The sequence below is a fragment of the Cimex lectularius genome, unplaced genomic scaffold (genome assembly GCF_000648675.2).
Source record: "Cimex lectularius strain Harlan isolate CLEC.00 unplaced genomic scaffold, Clec_2.1 scaffold75, whole genome shotgun sequence".
NCBI classification, from domain to species: domain Eukaryota; kingdom Metazoa; phylum Arthropoda; class Insecta; order Hemiptera; family Cimicidae; genus Cimex; species Cimex lectularius.
The window spans coordinates 543381-563239 of record NW_019392758.1 but is presented as its reverse complement, the minus strand read 5'-3'; the positions used below and the strand labels follow the sequence as shown (position 1 = coordinate 563239).

General features: G+C 35.1%; 2 protein-coding genes across 2 annotated transcripts in view; one reads left to right on the top strand and one right to left on the bottom strand.

Moving 5' to 3' along the window:
- Nucleotides 1-687: 687 nt before the first annotated feature.
- The window catches only part of LOC106661005, a 35849-nt gene continuing 16677 nt past the window's right edge, over nt 688-19859 (bottom strand). Inside the window, exons 2-4 of the mRNA XM_024227350.1 lie at nt 9924-10859; nt 4131-4255; nt 688-885 (exon numbers count right to left, since the gene is read on the bottom strand). Of these exons, the coding sequence (XP_024083118.1) occupies nt 744-885; nt 4131-4255; nt 9924-10859 (1203 nt within the window). The 3' untranslated portion in view covers nt 688-743. The remainder of the gene's footprint in view (nt 886-4130; nt 4256-9923; nt 10860-19859) is intronic.
- Nucleotides 12667-19562, top strand: LOC106661124 (cathepsin L1-like). The gene is made up of 6 exons (XM_014384336.2): nt 12667-12828; nt 12890-13042; nt 13102-13302; nt 15679-15879; nt 15944-16097; nt 18744-19562. Exons 1-6 carry the CDS (start codon nt 12754-12756, stop codon nt 18950-18952), a joined length of 993 nt encoding a protein of 330 aa, XP_014239822.1. The 5' UTR covers nt 12667-12753; the 3' UTR covers nt 18953-19562.

Below are 19859 nucleotides of genomic sequence, written 5' to 3'. Positions count from 1 at the left end.
AATACTCAAAATTAATTTTGTTACATGCTAATATTGAAAATCCTCGTCTTTTTTGAGTTCTTCGTACTGAAATATTTGGCGTTTTAAAAGCGTATTGTTTATTAAATTCACTAGTTTTCGTGGTCTCCTTGACCAATTAATATCTTTCAATTAATTAAGGTTTTTAGTTGAGATAAAAAAGTCAGTGTCACGAGCGGGATTCGAACCGCTTCGAGTGGATCGAGGTCACGTTAACTCAAGTGGTAGAGCAGCGGCGAATCTAACCGAAGATCATGGGTTCGAATCCCGCTCGTGACACTGACTTTTTTATCTCAACTGAAACCTTAATTGAAAACTTATTGTTTATTTTATAAGAGAACTTTTCAATTTTAATTTGAATAGTTCATTTCAATTCCAGTTGGACATTTTTTCATTTGCTCTTCGTTTTATCAAGCATTTAATTCTAGGACTACTGTCTAAAAACCCTGATATGATAAAATATATTTTTTCTTTGAACTCGAAATTGATCAAAAAATGTATAATTTATGGAAATTTTATGGGAGATTATAATTTTAACATCTGTCAAAGGATAATGATAAACCAATACAATTTTTTTAATAGTTTTTCAGAATTTAGAAGGATTACACAACACAAAACTATTTAATAACATAAATACATATATTTTTATTAACAAATAAAATATATTGAAAGATTTTTGTACAAAACTTTTCTTAATACATAGGATATCACATGTTTCTTTTATTTTATGCGGGGGTGGCGTGGAAACCGTGCTCGTCCGCCAGGTAGTTCATGATCTGCAATTTCCCCGTCTTATCGTAGTAGCCGTAGTGACCTTTGACGTGTCCGTTGTGGTCTTTCTCCTCGTATCTGAAGTGTCTATTTTTTCTGTAAAGAAATTGAGAGAACATTTATATAAATTATATATTCGACATTATTTACATAAAAATCAGTTAGCTATCTGTCATTCTGTTCATCAAAAGTAGTCAGATAATTGCGCATATACAGGTAAATGTAATTGATTGATTGGTAAATAGAAAAGGTTTGTTCAATATGAGCAAGTTAGAAGGACTGGCATATCTGTTAAAATTAGCTTTATCAATGCTTTCAAATTATGCTTCTAGTTATTTTCTTAAGATCGGGAAGAGCTACCGAGTTCTTGGGTTTTCCATGCACAGAAGTATTTTTACTGTTGAATATAACTGCAGATTTTCATTTTCCACTACAGACTGCAACATACCAGTAGAATTCCCATTTACTTGCACCTTTCTTTAGTCGGCTGTGCAATCTTACCATATTGATATTACATGTTATTCCTTCTTACTAAGGCAACCTACGGACGTGGGATCTTCGATGTTAATGAACTGTTTTTGGTGATATTGAGCAGAAAAATATGGACGTCCGAGCCGATGGGCGCTGGGAGCCGAGACAATAATTTAAATAATTTCTAATTTTTTCTGCTTTTGTTGTGCATTTATTTCAAGACAGGAACGTATTAATGAGATAGATATATGAAAAATTACAAAACCCAAATGACGATTCTAGTAAAGTGGGTAAAAAACTTATTAGAAAAATATATTTGGATTTGTTTTAAACATCCTTTTACAACCTTGTAGTCGTTAAAAAAACAATACATTTTCATCGCAATGAAATTTAAATTATGCATAATAAATTTTATCATATTTGTATTTTATCCAAGATGAACGTTTATACAAGCCACATATGTTTAGCGGTCATAATTGACCATATTAATTATTCAAATTAATTATTGTGTTTAGCTAAGGTCTTAGTTGTGATGAAAAAGTTAGTGTCACGAGGGGGATTCGAACTCAGGACCCAGGACTCATACGCCGCTGCTCAAACCACTTGACCCGAAGGTCCTGAGTTCGAATCCCGCTCGTGACACCAACTTTTCAACTCAACCAAAAACCTTAGATATAAAGGATATTTAATTGGTTTTTACTTTATTTCTATTGTATTTTTCCGTGTAGTTTTAAAAGTTCTAAACCCCTCCTAAGTGTCCGGTAGATCGGAGGAGTAATCACCAATTTTATGACCTAAAATAAAAATAAAAATGCTCGCATAGGTTTTTTGAGGCATGCTTAAGACGAATATCAGCTTTCTTTCTTGCTAAAAAAATAACTTACTTGCTGAACGGACTACAATCCATATTTACAGCAGTTGTCATCTCGTTAAATTTAGGGGGGTTATTAATAAGTATGTTTGGATTTTCGAATAGAACAACAGGATATAGGAAAATAATTGCCTATAGCCCAAAAAGTCTATTGTATCTTTGCCATAAAAAATCTTATTTATGGGCTGTTTACAGGAAAAATTGACTACTTGAACCGTCTTTTTATTTTTGTAACTTTCTACACATCTATTCTAATTTGACATGTTATTTTTTTATGCTAAAATAAAAAAAACTCATGGAATCATAATAATAACCTTGGAATAAATGAACAACAAAGGCAGAAAAATATATTTTAAAAAACTATGTAAAATAACTTAAAATATATTTCTATAACGGTCGGATACGTCTAATATTTTTCAACCTAGCATTGTATCACAAAAGAAATTTCATTTAATTAAATTAAAATTTAATTAAAAAATTTAAAATCGGTGATCTTCACTTTGAAACTGAAAGTTATTATGTAATCAAGTTTATTATGCATAGAATATATAATTTCAGTATTTGTCAACCATATTTACGAGAATTTATGAACCCTTCATAATTAAGAATAAAATCACCCGTATTGTTGAATACACCCTTCAACCTTTTTTTAATACTAATTTAACGAAATTATTAAGGAAAACGCGTAACATTAGATTTAAAAGGCTTTTTACTCGACGACTTCGCATTATCTCATATTTGTTTGCTGATCACTACACCACTCAATTCTCATAGCAATTGCCGTAATTATTATAAATTTAAATATATTATGCTGTAATTACAACTTGCAAAAAAATGTTCAGTCATCCTGAAATATTGTGGTGAGGTAAGACCAACCTCTGAAATGTCCTGTAAACAAAACCTGTTGAGATAAAAATATTTTATTTATACAGACAATTCTTTATTATTATTAATTTTCTATAAAATCTTATTATTACTATTATTTCTATTGTTTTATATTTTGTATTATGTGATTTCATTCAACTTATTTTACTTGGTGTTGACGTCAAACCTTCATTAATTCAAGTTTCAGATTTGTGAAAAATTTTTGTGACCTTTTTGTCACAAGGGGACTCTAGTCCCATAATAAAGTATTCTCTCTCTCTCTCTCTCTCTCTCTCTCTCTTCTCTCTTTCTTCTCTCTTTCCATCTTCCCACCTTCTTCCTACTGGGTCTCTTTTAATTTTCTCAAAAGAATCTCTATTAGTCGGCCATGACAAACAAGTAAACAACTTATGATAAGTTCACAGATTTAAAAAAAAAATTAGAAAACGATTTGCATGTCTAAATAATGAAGAAAATTATTAATTTGTATCTTACAGTGTGATTAATAATAATCTAGCCAGGAAAGATCAACGCTTGGCTTTAGAAATCGGGTCAACAAATCGCATGACTTTATTAAAGCAATGATTATTAAAAATCTCGCTTCATAGTTTCCCATCATCCTGGTCTGTTAGAGAGAGAGAGAGAGAGAGAGAGAGAGAGAGAGAGAGAGAGAGAGAGCCAAGAATCAATCATTGCACGACATTTGAACAATGGAAACAAGGAGGGAAAATTCAAAAGGTGTGGTTGAGATGGGAAGTTAGTGTCCGAGTGGATCGAGGTCACGATAGCTCAAGTGGTCTAGTAGCGGCGTATCAAGCCGAAGATCGTGGGTTCGAATCCCGCTCATGCCATTGACTTTTTTATCTCAACTGAAAATCTTAATTAATTATTAGATATTAATTGGTCAAGCGGACCACGAAACTAGTGAATTTAATTGTTAGTATTGTTTGTCTCATAAAGTAACTGAATTTAGACATAATAAATAATGTACTAATTAATTTTCGATTTGCAATTGCTGATTTGTTAATGAACATGGGATGATTTTCTTTGTCAATAACAGTTATTTCAGATGTTCAGCTTCCGATATACACCAACAATGATAATTTTGAGTTTATTTCTGGTTTGTGTTACTTACCCATCGCCGGTGTCGAAACCGAATTTATACGTTTCAGGCCCGCTTTGCCCGTGGAGCTGGAATTCGACTCGTTCTCCAGTGTCACTCATGCCGATGGTCGACGCGGCTAGGCTGGAATCGGCGAGCTGAAACATTCGTGATGCCGTGATCAGACTGGTGTACGGAGAATCGGAGCGGGACGGTTTCTCAGAGAGAAAAACCGTCCTATTTACAGCTGTGTGCGTTTATGTAATAAAAAATAGCGCGCGAGGAGAAATTTATGTAAGACATCGATCACGAAATTGGACAGGTATAAAAACTCAGTCAGCGTGCAATGACAGTATTGTTAGACAAGTGATAAAAACACTGGACGATATGACCTATGAAAATGTGAATATGAAAGTTACTACAGTACAAAACTCGGCCTAAATAATTATAAACAATTCAATTGAACGTAAAATTAAATATTTTTTGTATTTTCCTGTAGTTTTACATTTTCTGAAACTAGATTAGCTAAAACTAATAGAAAAACAAATAACTTGATGAGGAAGTGGGCAAATATAAAACATGATGTTTATTTTTGTTATTTATTTTCAAAAGGGTCAAGTAACGATCAATTTTTTTACAATATTGACGGTGTACTTTCTTACAAAATATAGTTTGGCAGCGATAAGTCAAAAAATATAAATGAGTTTTTGATTTAATCTATTAATCATCCTTATAGAAGGAATTAATTTATCATTACCAAGTTTTAGCACATGCTCTGTGGTTCATGCTTTTCTAAGAACTATCTAAAGAGTTTCTAATTAGACCAATTAATTTAATCTATAATTAAAATTGCTAATCTTTGCAAATGGTGAAGTGGAGCAAATAGTCAAAATTCGGTCAAATTATTGATGGGCTCCCAAGTCAAAAGAAAAAATTAAGTGATAAACGCTAAAATAAATTTATATTTATTTATTAAGGAATAAAACCCTGATAAACACATAGTAGTACACTGAGAGGCAAAAATGGGGCCACTTTTAACAGTTTTAATTATCACTTGGACGATCCTCCATCCAAGGAAGAGGGAAATGAAACACAGATAAAATTTCCAACTTGTGTTTTCAATTTTGATTTTGTAAATCTTTCAATGATGATTCAATGATTTTTTGTTATATTTTTAGTTTTAAAATTTGTTGAGTCATGGTTTTAAGTGATACAGATTTGGTTAGAATATTAGCATTGTTGGAAGATGGAAAAAGTCAAGCGTATGGCCATGGTGCTAAATGTTCCCAGAACAACCGAAGGGTCATCAATCGCTAGCAAGACACTGGAGGTTACTCAAGAAAGCATGGATCAGGTCGCCAACGTGTCACAACTCACAGAGATGATAGTTTTATTTATTTTTTACGAGGATTCGCAACACCAGAGGTCATATAAACCCTCAGGGTGCCGGTCTTTTTGAAAAAACGAAGCAACTGTAAGTATGTCGGGTTAGAATGCAGGGACCTTTACCTTACAGTGATGAGCGCCGTGTCAACGCCTAAACCGTTGCGGCCACCGACGCCCCATATGATTTATTTTATTGTTTCTTATGTACTCCGCTATTAATATTTTACCGCTGTTGAGACCAAGCAACGAGTTCAGCAAGTTAGAAATATTAATGTTCGTTTATGCACTTTAGGGCGAAGACTTTCATTTTTACCGATTACGCACGAGAAGGCTTGCCACTGGTCCAGAACTTCTGACAAGGCACAGAACAGCTTGGTTAAATTTGGCAGAAATCACGTCAATTGGTCTGAGCAAGATTGGACTAATATATTATTTTCAGATGAGTTAAGGTTTTGTTCGAGGTCTTCTTACGGTCGAGAGAGGGCTTGGAGAAAAGAGGAGGCCGATATATTGCCGCGTCTGGAGAAGTTATGGAGGTGGTGTTATGGTTTGGGCATGCTACAGAAGCTCGCACCAACTTGATCTTCATCGAGGGTTGATTGCCCCCACAGTTGCCCGGTACATTGAAGATGTATCAGAAGTTGTTCCTTATATGCCACTAATTAGCGACGGTTTTATTTTTATACATGAGACACAGCTAGGATCGTTGGTGACACTTGAAACGGGCTTCAATTCAATGCTTGGAGCGACCAGTACCGACCTACATCCTATCGAACATCTTTGGGACGAGTTGTCAAAGGAGGCGAAAAGTCGCCGAGAGATGCCAGAGAATTTCCAAGAGTTAATATGGAAGTGTTGTAATAAAAAAAATATTCCACAGCACTACATTCAAACCTCATAAAAGCGATGCCACGTCGAATGCAAGCAATGATCAACGCAAGTGGTGGATATTCGCCGTACTGAATTGAATGTTTTCTTCATTCATCTCGATAGAAGTCACGATAGCTCAAGTGGTAGAATAGCGGCGTATTTAGCCGAAGGTCGTGCGTTCGAATACCACACGTGACACTGACTTTTTTATCTCAACCAAGACCTTAGAGAGATTAATTAATTGATGAAAGAAGTAACTTGATCAATTGACTACGAAAACGTAAATGGATTGATATTTAAAAAGTAAAAGAAGTATCACTTCACGAAACAGCTCCCCGTGGCCGCTTCATAATACGCTGAGACTCCAATCCGATTACATGACATTTGAAAATGGCAAAGTGAGGGTAAATTCGAACGGTTGAGGGTTGAGATGGAGAGTTGGTGTCCGAGAGGATCCAAGTCACGATAGCTCAAGTGGTAGAGCAGCGGCGTATTTAGCCGAAGGTCATGGGTTCGAATCCCGCTCGTGACACTGACTTTTTATTTCAACCAAGTCCTTAGAAAGAATAATTAATTTATTTTCTTCATTGTTTCTATATGAATATTTTTGGTAAAATTGTTTTTCTTAGTTTAATTTTTTTAGCCATAACTTATATTTTTCTTTAAAAATAACCTAGCAAACGGTAAACAATAAAAAAATAAAAATTATATCGATTTCAAGTATTTACTAAAAAACGGGTGTTGCCAATTTTTTCTCTCTCAGTGTAGTTGGAAGTAAACTTTACGTTTAGAAAAACATAAATATTAGTTACTCAATTAATTATACACAATTTTTTCGAAATGTAAAATTGTGTATAATTAATTGAGTATGTATAGAATTAAGTAGAAGCTGATAAAATAATTAAAAATTTAGAAATATTAATTGTTTGTTTGGTGTTTATTGTTTTACGTAACGCAATAGTTCATCTGTATCCTTTTGACCTAATTCACGAAGTTCTTTGAATTTGAAACTTTGACAAAAACAAAAAAAGGTGTACCACAGGGCTGGTTTCAAAAAATCAGAGTGAGGGATGTGAACCTTGAAAGGAAAGTTAGTTTAGTACGATCTCTTAATAGCCATGGTTTCTGAACAGCCGCTGATCCTCGAACAAACTCTAGATAAATTAGAGGTTTCCCACTCCACTGTCAAAGACGATGGAATGATACTGCAGAATCAGACTTCAAGAATTATACCTTTACCGGAAAACAGTTCTGAATGATTGTAGCTGTTGTTTATTGTACATTTTGTGGTGAAAATTGGATCGTTGTCAAAAAACGTCATGCTGTGGGTTGAGTGAAGATTTTTCCTTCAACTAGGACACAGTCTAGACCTCGTTCAGATTACGTTTTTTGTAGAGCATGGCTCGATTAAACAGACAACAGTAAAGAAGAGGTGAAATTTGGTTATGTCAAGATTTTTGATATAAACACTTACTCTGCTACTATAAAGAGGTTGAAATTTCTGGGACAAAATATGGTTTGATTATAGCAATATTTTCAAAAATATATTTAAGTATTACTATTTTTTCGCTATTGTCCTCTTTATTAATTGCCTACTTGTTCATTAAAAAGGTAACGTATGAAGAGAAATGTTTTGAAAAAGTCAACTTCTGTGATAAACCATAAAATATAAATAGGTTGACTAAGTCAAACTAGTAATATAAATATCTAATAGGGCGTCGGTGGCCGCAACGGTTTAGGCGTTGTCACGGCGCTCTTTACTATAAGGTAAAGGTCCCGGGTTCGAATCCAGCGGCCCTACATTCGAACCCGATATACTTACAAATGAGCTTCTTTTCAAAAACACCGGCACTTTGAGGGTTGATATGACCTCTGATGTTGCAAACCTTCGTAAAAAAAACTATATACATCTACTAACAAAGGACAAATAATATTTTAGACGAATAGTTTTACAAGTAATTGAACATTCGGTAGAATTGTATATTTTACGAATTGACAAGAGGGGGTCATGGTGAGTATGACAAGAGAACTTTTAATCTTCTTTGTATGATACCTCCATACAAATATCATTTTATGAACAGGCTGGTTAAGAACTAAAATCGTTAAATATCTAACAGTTATGGGATTAAGCAAACATACAGTGTTTCGTTTTGATAAAATTGTTCAATATGAATTCCAAGTATTAAGAAGTTATTTTTTAATTTCTTTAAGTCCAATAGTACATTAAAAACTGACAAACTTGCTAAATTTAGTAAGTTGCCAAAAGAAACGTAAAAATATAAAAATATGTTTTGTGAAACTAAAAAATGACCAACATTGATTAACGCAAATATTGAGATTTAAAAAAATTGACTGACGCTCACTTGACATCATTTTTGACAAATCATAGACTATCGATCATTAGTTAAAAAATAAATTAAGTAATTAAGAGAAAACAATTAAAGAAAAAATATACGGAAAGAAAAACCTCATTTTCATAAAAAAATATCTTTTGAAATATCCCATAACCTGCTGATTTATTTATTGATTTATAATATATAAGAACGAATTATTTAAGAAAGTAAAAGAATCTTTTCATTAATTTTTTTTGCCATTGAAAGTGCTTGCTCAGTTTTTTAATGGCCTAAGGTCGGAAAAGCGATGGCCGTGACTGTCATCCTACGGAACTCTTCTCATAGTTGCTTTCCCTTTCCGACTCATTACTAATGAAAGATAATAGTCTATGATCTGCGAAAGAAATCGCACAACGAAATGGTATAACATTGTCGAACAGGCTTGTGAATAATTCATACGGAAACGCTTGCATTGTTCGTCGTTTTCCTATTTTCAAATGGTACAAAACAGCAATTACATGTACAAAAAAGGTCTTTGCAGAGAGCATCACAAAACAATTGACGCACCTATTAATTGCACATAGTTTATTTTATTGAAGAGGATTCTTCGTTATTTTCTACTCGTGAGAAAATGAAAATGAAAGAGTGAGTGAAAGAGTAAGAAAAAGTGAATGAGACTGTGGTACAGTGATGGAGAAAGGGAGAAGGAGAAACGCAGAGTGATAGAAAGGGAAAGGGAGGGAGAGAGAGAGAGAGAGAGAGAGAGAGAGAGAGAGAGAGAGAGTGAGAGAAAGGGAGAGAGAGTGAGAGAGAGAGAGAGAGAAAAGAGAGAGAGTAAAAAAAGAAAGCAACATATAGAAACAAACATACAAACATACATAACAAAGATAGATCAGCAATGATTAAAAAGAGAAAAATGGAGCTTGGAGTTTTCCAAGACGTGATTGATGTTATGATGAACATGCGACCAACATCCTGGCAACATTGCATAAATTAGTCTAATTATGAAAAGATGCAAACAGTGAGAACTGTGAAAAAGACAAACAACATTAGCCTAAGAAAGAGAAAACGAATAAGTGAACCTCATGCTAGAAGAAAAGTTTGTATGCGTGACTGAATGTGTGTGAGAGGGATGTTTCAGAGACATTCTACTGAAGTATAATATGTTGGAAATAACATGCACTAAAGGTTTTGACAGTAATTTTTGATCTGAAAATAGCAGAAATTTTAATCTTACCTCTTGTCGATGTTTGTGATTAGGGGGTTGTTTATGAAAAACTGTTTTCGTGTCTGAAGGTTGGGTGTCTATCGGATCTCTCAAGACAATTTGAAAATTTGGGCTCATAGTTTCTTTCAGTAGAATTGGTTCTCTTGAGGAGTTTGTTATATTTTGCCTCTGACGTGTTCTAACCCTCTTTTCGTTTGTGGAGCTCCTTTCAGGCTCTTTCGGGTTGTTCTTCCTCCTTTTGTTTTTCTTCTTTTTAATCTTGGCCCCAACTGGTAGTTTCGGCGGTTCGTTTGAAACGACCGAGATTGAATTTTCGGTCGGATTTATGTGCTTTTCGTATACCGAGGGGAATTTAGGCGGGACCAAATAGTCTAAAATGCCTTTGTTAGGATGAAAACCCTCGTGTATAGTTATTGACAAAGAAGGAACGCTTTCCACGATAGTGCCGGTCAATTTTTCCTCTTTTTTCAAATTTATAACAGGCTTGCGACGTTGCAGAGGTTCGGAGGTGACCGGAGACAAATTGGTGATTTCCGGACTGCTCATGTTATACTCTTCGTCCGATAACGGTAATATCCTAATCGGAGAGCTTTTCATTGTGAATCCAATCGATGGAATCCGACTGTTGTTGGGGTCCACGTTCGGTTCAGGGACGAGCCTCTGTGGAACGTACTTCGGCCTCGGAGTGACTAGGACAACTCTGATTTCGTCTTTTGGGCTCCGAAGTTCCTGATTCTCGGAGTTGCTGAACGACGGAGGTGACGTCTGGCTCATCGTCGTCTCCTGCAGGTACCTATAGTCGTCCACGGGTGGTGGCGGGTTCGTCGTGACCTCTTCGGTAGCGCTTTCTGCGTACTTTTGGTCAATGTACTGCCTCAGAGTCGAGAAGGGAAACAACTGCCCCGTACAGGTTTGTTGAAGTAAAAGCACACAAGCAAGCAGAACCTGAAAATTTAAAATCATATATTACTACATATATACTTTATGACTATACGTTATAATCCATCCGTTCGTGGTCCGATTGCCCAATTAACTTTTTTCAATTAATTCGTATTTTTGAAATATATTGGTCGAGATAAAAAAGTCAGTGTCACGAGTGGGATTAGATGGCAAAAAGGAGGGAAAATTTCGAGAGGTGATGGGAAGCGGATCGAAGTCACGATAGCTCAAGTGGTAGAGCAGCAGCTTATTTAGGCGAAGATCGTGGGTTCGAATCCCGCTCGTGACACTGACTTTTTTATCTCGGCCAATACCTTTCATAAAGACGAATTAATTGAAAAAATACGTTATAATATTGTTCTACTCATCAGTTGCACACATTTCATAAAGCACTCAATAATTTACACAAAGTCATATATAGTCTTTTGTATTATCTTTCAATTTTTTATGTTTTAAGACAAAGCGTACTGAAAGCAACTTTTATTTATTTTTCATAGACCCATCTAGCAGAAGTTTAATTTCTATTTAACAATTTTCTGTATATTGCGAATTAAACCATATCATACGATTTTTTCCATTCAATTTCTAATGCTTTTAGATATATAGTTTTGTTGGCCCAGAATTCAGCACACAGCTTTAGAGTATGGAAAGTTAATTATTTATTTCTGTAAAATTATCTTGGAATTTGCCTTTTTAATAGAAAAAAATTGGCCTGTAAAAATTGATCTTTAATTTGAACGGGTAAAATATGTTTAATGGAAAACTTCATTTATTTTTATCTACAACTGTACATATGTTATATACAACCATCAGGTCTCTTATCCGTATTCTTTTCAGCCGCTTTCGTAGTAATTGTGTGGAATGGAGTAATCATAAAATATTTACTTGTTAGTGTGATGATTTTGTATTTACTATGACAACGTCTATAATATGTTTTGATGAATGAAAAAATTGTTGATATGTGAAGATCCCTGTGAAGTGTGTTATTGCTTACGTAAAAAGGGGCAGAAACGATTAGTCTAAAAATTTTGCATTGAAAACTTTATAAACTTTGAATATTGAAATCATAATTAATTCTTAATTTTATTTTAGGCAGCTATCACATTATGAAGATAAACATATATATGTCAATTTTTATCAGCATTGGCCATATTGAGATTTCACGAAGAAAAAAAAACTAATTTGATAAAGATTCCGTCTATTTCTATTTCTAGGATTAATCTTTGAAAGGGCATAGAATATTAAATCAAAGTTGATTTATAAATACACAAATATGTACAATAAAATTTTTTTACGCTATTACAAAAATTAGATTAAAATTTAGGGATATATTTGATTATTTTTTATATAGCAAACCTTTTGCTCGAAAATATCTCTGAGTTTCGACTCAGACTAATATCATGGATAAAAGTGTCACATACAACAATAAATTAATAATTATAGAATACAATATACCAATACTGGTCTTATATAAATTAATTCACATCGCTCAAGCTTGTTTAACACAAAAAGATGTAGTATTTTTATACCAAATGCAACTATATTTTTAATAAAATGTTTGGTAGTTTTTTAATTTTCTTAAAACTTCTGTCAGGCTTTGTTCGCCTGCAATACAAAACATAAATTTTTGGGTTATAAATATAGCAATGGATAATGAAATTAAAAGATTTGAAATAGACTAAATAAATTTGTTCTAATTTGATATTACAACATTTGAACATTTAATAGTCTTATAATAAGGGCGTATAAACAGCTTACGATTTTTTTCCTTTTGATAGTAAAGGTTATCTCTGTACTGGATAACAGAATATTGCGAATGTTCAGTCTTCATTCCACCAGCGGAAACTGTTGCAGGGTTTTTTAGTCTATTTTCTTTTCTTTTCTTTTTTTTACCAGAATAATGCAGTTGTTTATATTTGTTTGTGTAATTTCATCCATACTGGCTGAGTCTGATTCCGAATGGGAAATGTTTAAGGTAGGCCCGTACCACTGTTTTTCGGTTTGTTCCGTTGTATTATGAAGGGAAAAAATTGCAGAAAAAATACAATCGGACGTACAACAACGACGAGTACGAAGCCATCCACCGTGAGGTGTTCATTAGCAACAAAAAGGCGATAGACGAGCATAACGCAAAATACGAAAAAGGCCTCATGACGTACAGCCTTAAAATCAACCATTTCGCCGATTTTGTGAGCAACCTTTTTCCCACATGTAAGATAGAGTGTAATTTTTCTGTTTTATTTTCAAGACACCGGATGAAATAAAAGCTCTCTTTGGCAAATCGAGCATGGAAGTTATCGACAAGAGATGGGGTTTACGAGCAAAGAGGAATGTTGCAAACGAAAGTATCGATGAATTGGTGCCTGATTACGTTGACTGGGTGAAAAAAGGTGCGGTAACACCTATTAAAGATCAAGGCCTTTGTGGTTCGTGCTACATCTTCAGCAGTGTAAGTATGGTTATGCTTTCACATATAACAAAAACAACTTTAAAAAACTAGTATTTTTGAGACAAAAAAAGAATTCAAAAGAATTTGCAGCTTTTTAAAATTATTGATTTGTTATAACTGATTTCCCTAATCTAATAGGTTGTAGAAACCTCCTTTAAATTACACGCCTTTACGTTTAGGTTACATTCATATAATATTTAAATATTTTGAGCTCTTAAGAACAAAAGTAAATGCAGATGTGTCATGACTTAAAACAATTTGAAAAAGTGTCTTTATAGTGCTGTAAACATGTCAGGACACGATTTTGATCTAATGTAAAATCCAATTGATAAAAATTTAATTCAAGTCTTCACATTTCAACACAACGTTTATTAATTGTTTAAAATTCATATCTAAGGCGGAGTTAGACACTCCCGTCCAAAGCTCGCTCATTCCATAAAATCTATCACTAACCTAAACTGTAACTGACTCGTGACCAACTGCAAAGTGTCAGCTCAAATATACATCTGTCTTACTGGCTAAACATTGACTGCTCTCTTACTCTATTGTTAGTATATACATTTTGCAAACTTCCTCACAGGGTTCTACGTGGGGCTTTATTCCCGTGGCAGTTAGTTACCCTCTTAGTTAGTTTGTGCTGCGAGCTGGTGTGTCCTGCCTCCCGAACGCCGGAGAGAGCAGCTTACTCTCGGTTACGCGTTTGGAGATTCTTGATTCGGCACCCTCTCCGTAGGACGATCCTAGAGTGCCCGAACAGAGTTGTCTACGACAGGCTTTGATCGCGGACGCGACTCCTCTGGATTTGCTTCGGTGTGAAGCCTTAGCCTTCGGCTGCGCGACTGGCCAACACCCCCTGGGCTTTCCGGCCATACTCGTTCGCGACGATCTGGCGAACTTACCGAAATCGTGTACTCGCCATACCTATACAAGACAAAGTTTCTTAAAGTTAGGAATAGATACGTTGGTTTTTGTCTGGTTTTTACAGACGCGTCCAAGACCGGCGATGGCGTGGCGTGTGCCGTGTATAGCGAGGGAGTGGCCACCTTCTGGTCGTTGCCCCCTCATTGCAGCGTATACAATCGGAGCTGCATGCGATTTGACACGCTCTTGAGGCGATTCGGACCGAGGGGCCTCAGCGTTGTACCGAAGGCATGTACCGTCCTCTGAGCGCTATTTGCCTATATGAGACAGATTTATGCTCTTGTTAGAGAAATAGGCCGAACTCCTTGGAAAAAAGTGGTTGTCTGGGTTCCCGGACACGTCGGTCTGGAGGGTAACGAACATGCTGACGAGGCGGCGAAAGCCCAGACCGGACAATCGCGATCAGCCCCTCTGACCCCAAGATATTAGTGAAGAACGTGATAAAAGAATGATGGCAGTGGCAGTGGGCGGGGTCGTCCGACAGGCTCTTGCGAGTCATGAGCATGACCGGTAGATTGCCCTCAGAGAACCTGAGCAGGAGACGAGGGTTCGTCCTTACCCGATTGAGGACTGGCCATACGCGGTTGGACCGCGCAGGTGCCCCTAATGTAGAGAAAGATTGCTCGATTTGTCGCAAATAATAGAGGCGTGTCTGCCTTGGCACCATACAGTGAGCAAGCAGGCATGCCGCCTGATTTAACAATGGTTCTCGAGCACAGCAGACGTTTTCTGGGTCCCCTGTGCCGTTTTTTAGAGGATGTGAGAATATTTTACAGTATATTCCATGTGTTTTGTCATTATGTGTTTTGTTTGAGAGCTTGTGTTTATTAGTGTGATTGGAGTGGTGAGGGGTGATGGTGAAATATAGCGTCACCAACGCCCCTCTATCTGTATGTGTGTGTGTCTAGGGTCGACGGCGGAATATTTATAAAATACCTCATCGACCCTAATATAGGTTAGATTATTAATAATGTGTACAGGTTGATGGAGGTCCTCCACCGACCAATAAGTATGAGTACAATGTACGATTGTATTTATTTATGTGAGTAATCTATCAAATTTAAGTATAAGTAGGCTAGATTGTACATTGCAAGCGTTTGGGAATGAAATGACTTAGCTGTCGATAGCCCCCTGTCGGAGCCTAACCCTGGAAGCGATTATCTCTTTGCCATTTGGCTTAAGGGGGATACCAGCGACACAGCCATATAACGGGGTGGGTGAACTCCCTGATGTATAGACACTAAGGTCAGCACATCTGGGAGTGACAACACTTCTGGGTGAATGTCCGTATAACGTAAAAGGTAAAAGGAATCTCTTTATTCGACGAAAGCAGACAATCAATTTGAAAACAATCGGACGTAATTATGTTTGCACAAGAAGTTTTTTTTGTTTATTATTAAGAAAAATTAATTAGATAACAAAGTTTATTGATATTTATTAACCATAGTATTACAGTTAGCCGCACTGGAGAGTCAATTGTTTTTGAAAAGGGGAAAATTGGTATCACTCAGTGCTCAAAATTTCCTCGATTGTGCAAAAAAAGGGTACGAATATAATGAAAATCCTTGCCTCGGAGGATCGCCCTTAACAGTGTTCGATTTTATCGAAAATAACAGAGGTCTAGCAACAGAGTCGTCGTACCCATACGAGGAGAAGGTAACAGATTAATTTTCAAACGGTGAAAAGTGTAAAACAAATTTTTTCAGATCCAAAACTCTAGGTGAACAACTGCACTCAGGAAAAAATAGAACATTTTAAAATTACGAGAGGTAATTTTGTACCCCCAAACTCGATAAAATGGAGCATTTTCAAAAACGGCCCAGTCATAACGGCCTACGATGCCACACAGTTCTCCTACCTTTTCTACTCTTCCGGTAAGAAGCTTGACAAAAACTAAAAAAACCTTATTTTAACAAAATTGGCTTTTACTTTATCCAGAGCAGACAGGCTTGATGAATTTTTTAAATCACTTCTTTGTGACTACAGCTAATTTAATTTCTACATGTACCACATTAATATTGCTTAGTTTGTTGATGTGAGGATCGGCCAAGAATGAAGAAGTTTAGAAAAACACTTTTTTTTTCTTTTTTTGCCGACGTTTTGACCTTTATTCTGGCCATCTTCAGATCCTGGGTAAATTACAAAATGTATGTTGATTGGAAAAAATACAATACAGTTGTAAATACATATTTTGAACCGAGTATTTCATACTCACTGTTATTTTGGTGGTGTCATATTGGTTTTGTGTGAAAGTGTTGTGAACCGTGAATTTGTGATCTGCTGTTTTTATATGATTGTGACAAGGCGGAGGACGGGTAAATCTGGGATATTTTCTTTGATCATAGGCGGTTTTATTTAACTCAAAGGAACTCGAGAATGATGGTTTTCTGGATTGGATTTATGATTCGGCATTCAATATTGGAAAGGATGTTAAATTTTATGGACGATAACGAAGGAAAGGGAAATATAACATAAGGTTTAATAATTTATTTTCTTTATGATGTTGGCGTAGTTACGTCTGAGCCTTTTCTTAATGCAGTGTGTCTCTGTTAATGTAAACTATTCCTAGAAAGTTGAATTTGTATTTTTTTTTCCGTGTTTAGTATTTGTATTTTATCGAAAACAAAGTGTTATGTTGTTCTTCAATGTGGTGTGTGGCCAATGCTGTGGGATTGGTCTTTGTTGTTTTACAGTCATAGATGTGTTGTTTTTTCCGTTTTTCTATATACTGCGATATAATTGCAATGAATTTTGCTGGACAGTTCATACATTGATTTTATAAATTTCATCGGATTTTTTGTTGTTGGGTCTTTGACTTAGGAAAAGTGTATGTACTGTTTTTTTAGTTAATATGTGTAATAGTGTATGTAATAGTTTTAAAAGCTATTTTAATGTTTTCTGAAGAGAGAAACGTACTTAATTTGTGTCACCATTTGTGGAAAACACTTTGAATTTTGGGTCAAAAAACATTTAAGGGTGAGGCATTAGATTCTGCCAAACACTATTTTTGCTGAATTTGGTCAACGTCAATTTCTCTTTTAAATGGGTATCAAACTTCAAGGAGGGCGTTATAGAAACACCCACATATTTATATAATTTTACTGCCTCAATTAACTACCTGTTTCAACTTTTAATTTTTGACGGGGCATGTGGCGGAGAGTGATGAGTATGGTTACTAACAAAGAAAGAGACATCTGTGATTGCGCAGTAGATTTTTGACTGGAGGGGATTGGATCCAGCAGCTTGATTTGACTTTAGCAGCCCCTTACAGTTCCAGTCCGTCGGTCTATGTCTAGAAAAGCAGTGGGACGTTTTTTCTCGTTTTTCTTTTCTTTTGTGAATAGTAAGCCATGAACGTGTCTAGCAGTTTTTTAGTTGTCATGTATCTGTAGTAAATTCTGCCATTTTCGCATATGTGAATTCCTTGCCAACGTTTTTTATTTTGACGCGATCTGCCTCAGGAAGTAAAATTTGTTTCAGATAAACAGGATGGAGTATTTTGTGTTTGAGGTTAAAGGGCACATTTTAGGATTTGTTTAGTCGATTTTTATTCTCATTTACGTAACCTTGATACTAAGGTAAGGAGGTGGTATTAGAGGAATGAAATGCTAGGGCAGGATCGAGCTTGCAGAGAGGAAAGCTGTATCCAAAGCAACTAAGGATGTGTTAGAGTGCTGAGGAATGTTTACATTTTATGTGCTGAAAAGTAAATGAACTTAATATGCACCCTTGGAGAACACCAGTGAGGATTCAATGAATTAGAAAGGTGGCGGTTAGATAGGTAACATACGAGGATATATAGGTCACTTATCGGCAGAAGGAAACGTAGGGTTAGGTAGTAAATGGTATTATAAACTGTAGTAATTAGGATGTTTGATAAATATTAAAAATAGGTCAATTTTGATAAAATTTTATTCTACAAGATAAAAAATAACATTAGATATTACAACAAAAATAACAAAACATCAAACCTTTCAAGAAATTTCAGGAAATCGGTGGGTAAAAACTCTTTCTAGTAATATCAAATTACTAGGGAGTTCACATTTAATTTTTTTATGACGTAGAACGTGTTGTCTAATATTGTTTATTCGCAGTATATAAAAATATTGAGATATGTAAATTTTGGAATATCAAAATTTCATTTGGTTACAGAGAATCTCCCCCCCCCGCGGACCACGTTCAGGTTTATACCGTGACTTATTGATTTATTCGTTCTATGCTAATATTATTATTTTCCTAGTAATAATAAATAAGAAAATGAAAATAGCCAATAAAAGGATTGCGCATTGTAGTGCAAGAGTGATCGAAATAGGTTTCTCTGAAAATGACAAAGGTATTATTCACCAATGAACAGGATTCAATTCATTGGCTATTTATCTTTTCCTTTATTAGCAAAACCTTTTAGAAATATTCATAAAGTCATTAAATTTTAACAAAGTCAATGAATGATAAAAAATGTCATATCTTTCTACATCTGTGATGAAACTTTTATTTAATTATCTTTATTTATTTTTTAAAAGGCATTTACGAGGATCCGGCGTGCAATAGTACCGATATAAATCATGCATCAGTCCTGGTTGGTTTCGGAACCGAGGAGCGCTATAATTATTGGCTCGTCAAGAACTCTTGGGGGACCGATTGGGGCGAGGATGGCTACGCGAGGATCGCAATGAACGAAAGGGACTTCTGTGGAATTCAACAATTTACACTAGCTGTGATTGCACATTGATGCAAATAATAATCTATAAATGTAAATTATGAATTAATAACCTGATTACAAGTTATTAATTTATACCGACTGTAGTACTAAGGGGCACATCACCTTTTCCTAGATGGAGTCAGAAAACTTCACTTTTTGTGATCGTATAAACGTGCGACAAATGTGAATTTCTAAAAATTAATCAAAATAAGTAGTAATAGTAAAATAATGATATTCTAAGTCTTAAAATATTATATGTTGGCTTGTAACTTTTACAAGAAATAATATATTTTTTCCTTAAATAAAAGTTTTCTTGACAGGGTATTTGCTTAGTTGTTAAAGCAATTGCTGTCAATGGCCAATATTTAATCTGTCACTAATTTAGGCTTAATTTAATTTTCATTGCTGTGTAATATTTCAAACTGCTCTGTTATTTTCAAAAGATACAAAATGCCCTATACTATTTTAGAATCACTCGAATTGCAAAGTATTGACCAAATCGCTCATTAAAGACAATGTACACAAAATTTTATCTTTTGTAAATCCTTCACGCGAATAGCCTGTCAATTGGTAACCTGTAAGTAGGCGAGAAAGGAGTCAGATTGAAAGGAAAAGTGTTAATAAAGGAGGAAAGACAGTTTTCCGTTTTTATTGTGGCCAATTAGTCCCGCCTGGAGAGGATACTCAGCTTGTTAATGACAGTGTTCACAGGATCTCATGAACCAAAGGGTTCCGGTTTGGTTGCAATTGTTCGACTCTCTTTTCCCTTTGCGGTATTAAAAAAGGTATTTACATACTTTTCAATGTTTTCTTTACTATAGTTTTAATTTATTTTAAAAGACCAGCTCGCTACTTTAGTGTAATATGCTATTTTGGAAATTATATTTTTTGGCCTTGTGATGCAACTTTTCAAGCCATTTTTCACTTGAAACTGAGA

Excerpts from the sequence above, each read along its gene's own strand:
- LOC106661124 (XM_014384336.2), top strand. The coding sequence starts at position 12,754 with ATGCAGTTGTTTATATTTGTTTGTGTAATTTCATCCATACTGGCTGAG. Across the intron at positions 12,829-12,889 it reads CCGAATGGGAAATGTTTAAG|AAAAAATACAATCGGACGTA; the intron begins GTAGGCCCGTAC and ends AAAAAATTGCAG. Across the intron at positions 15,880-15,943 it reads CGTACCCATACGAGGAGAAG|GTGAACAACTGCACTCAGGA; the intron begins GTAACAGATTAA and ends CCAAAACTCTAG.